Source organism: Arachis ipaensis, chromosome B04, assembly GCF_000816755.2.
Source record: "Arachis ipaensis cultivar K30076 chromosome B04, Araip1.1, whole genome shotgun sequence".
Taxonomy (NCBI): Eukaryota; Viridiplantae; Streptophyta; class Magnoliopsida; order Fabales; family Fabaceae; genus Arachis; species Arachis ipaensis.
Window position 1 is genome coordinate 47449258 of NC_029788.2, and position 2633 is coordinate 47451890.

The window sequence follows — 2633 nt, forward strand, 5'->3', positions numbered from 1 at the left end:
GAAGCTAGCATTATGCAGAAAGTGAGAATGTGTTTTATGATGAAATTTTGGTGGAACACCAAACTTAGAATCCTTCATTCTCCCTTAGATTGTTTTGGTGTGCAACACCAAACTTAGCTTCTTGCAATATAGATAAAATTAATTAACCTTTTTATTGAAACAGCTATGAAAAGAAAACTACCTCAGGTTGGGTTGCCTCCCAACAAGCGCTCTTTTATTGTCACTAGCTTGACATCCTCCATTCTTTGATCATGGAGGTTGAAAATCCTGTTGCCTTTGATTTTCTCCTCTCACTATGGACTTCCTTCCGGTCTCCTCCATTTCTTGGTGCCCTTCTTCAGAAATTCCAGAGGTGGAGAACTCTCTCCTGGTTCATGTCATACAACCAAAACAGCAAAGATACACAGAGCACTCTGTAGCTTGAGTGCAGTGGAAGTTAGTAGAGACAAAGTCTCAAACAGTTAGTGTGTAAGTCAAAAATTAGAGAAACAGAAAAGAAAAATACTAGATCTAGATCACCACCTCACTTAATCATTGTCAATCTAATCAATCCCCGGCAACGGCGCCAAAAACTTGATGTACAGAAAACAATCCGACACAAAACTCACCGGCAAGTGCACCGGGTCGCATCAAGTAATAATAACTCACGGGAGTGAGGTCGATCCCACAGGGATTGAAGGATTGAGCAATTTTAGTTTAGTGGTTGATTTAGTCAAGCGAATCAAGATTTGGTTGAGTGAATTGTGATTTGCAGAAATTAAATTGCATGGGAAGTAAAGGGAATGGGTAAATTGCATGAAATTAAAGAGAACTGAAATTTAAAGTGCTGAATCTTAAAGAACAAGAAATTAAATGGCAGAAACTTAGAACGCAAGAAATGTAAATTTCAGAATCTTAAAGTGCAAGAAATGTAAATGGCTTGAATTGTAAAGGGAATTGGGAATTGGATTTGCAGAAATTAAACAAGGGAAAGTAAAATTCAACAAGCAGAGGAATAGAAGATAACTTGGATTGAACCGGAGCTAAAAACAAAATTGTAAATGAGCATAAAAAGCGTTAAACAGAGAAAGTAAAATGAGAATTTAGATCTCAGGACTCAAGAGACTAGATAACCAAGTCTAGATCTCAGTGCCTTCCTAGATCCAACAAGAACAATTGCAAAGGAATTGTAAATTGTAAATTGCAGAGAAAGTAGAAGACAGAAGCAGTTAACCAAAATGGAAATTTAATTATGCAGTAAAATGAAATAGAGAGATCTCAGGATGAGATTGAAACAGATTTCCTTCAATTCTCCACCCCAAGATCCAAGACAAGGAAAGTAAAGAGTGCTGGGCAAGAACAAGGAAGAAGAGAGATCGATTCTCCTTCCAAATTCTCTTGAATTAAAACAACAATGCTAAGAAATGTCAAGTGAGCTCTCTACTAAGTGTACTAATCAAAACCGAAAAGAAAGCTTCCTAAAAACTTAAATCCTATGCTATGAGGCAAACTTTTGCTCAAGCTTTTTGCCCAAAAGTTTGCACAAAATTTTGAGGCAAACTTTTGGTCAAGCTTTTTGCTCCCTGGTTCGTTTTCACTTATTCCAAAAGTTTGAGCTAAAGTTTGAGGCAAACTTTTGCTCAAACTTTTTGTCCTCTCTTCCTCCTAGCCATTCTTCTTGCTTCAACCTTTCTCCAAGCTTTCTTCACCTATCATTAATCAATCAAACACATCAAAGCTATGCTCAAAATCATGAGATATTCATTCTTTCATAATATGTGACAATTATAGCATAAAACCTCATGAAATTGCATTAATTCATCTATGGTTGATTAAATCAAAGGAAGCATGAAAATTTACCCAATTGGCTTGCTTATGGCTCAAGAAAGTGCATAATTCAATTGAAAACAAAAGAAAAAGGCTAGTGAAACTAGGCTAAGATGATTTGTCATCAATACAATTTCCGCTCCTTCAGGATTTGCAACACAATTCTCTAGTGTTCCTCATGCTCCTTCACCGTCTTAGAATAAACTAAGATATCGTCTATGAAAACTTCCATGAATTTGTACAAAAAGGGATGAAATACTCTGTTCATGTAATCCATAAACACAACAGGTGCATTCGTCAACCCAAAGGACATCACCGCAAACTCGTAGTGTCCATAGCGAATCCTAAACGTAGTTTTTGGGATATCATCCTCCTTCACCCTTATCTAATGGTAACCGGATCTCAAATAAATCTTGGAAAATACCACAGCTCCTTGCAGTTGATCCATTAAGTCGTCTATCCTTGGCAGCGGGTACTTGTTCTTCACGGTCGCTTTGTTCAGCTGTCGGTAATCCACATAGAGTCGCATTCCTCTATCCTTCTTCTTTACCAATAAAACTAGCGCTCCACGGAGATACACTCGGTCGAATGAACCTCTTGTTCAGAAGCTCTTCCAACTCAGCCTTTAGTTCAGCCAGCTCTATCGAAGCCATTCGATACGGTGCAATCGATATTGGTCCGGCTTCCGGCACCAATTCAATTGCAAATTCAATCTCTCTTTGAGGTGGGAATTCAAGAATATCTTCTGGGAACACCTCCGGAAAGTCTCTAACTACTGAAAATCGATCTATCTCCTGATTGTCACCTAACGCATTTGTAGCCAACAA

The 2633-nt window shown here is 38.0% G+C and overlaps 1 protein-coding gene across 1 annotated transcript in view; it reads right to left on the minus strand.

The window, feature by feature from the left end:
• LOC107636444 overlaps positions 2340–2633 on the minus strand; it is a 1183-nt gene continuing 889 nt past the window's right edge. Inside the window, exon 2 of the mRNA XM_016339951.1 lies at positions 2340–2611. Within this exon, the coding sequence (XP_016195437.1) occupies positions 2340–2611 (272 nt within the window). The remainder of the gene's footprint in view (positions 2612–2633) is intronic.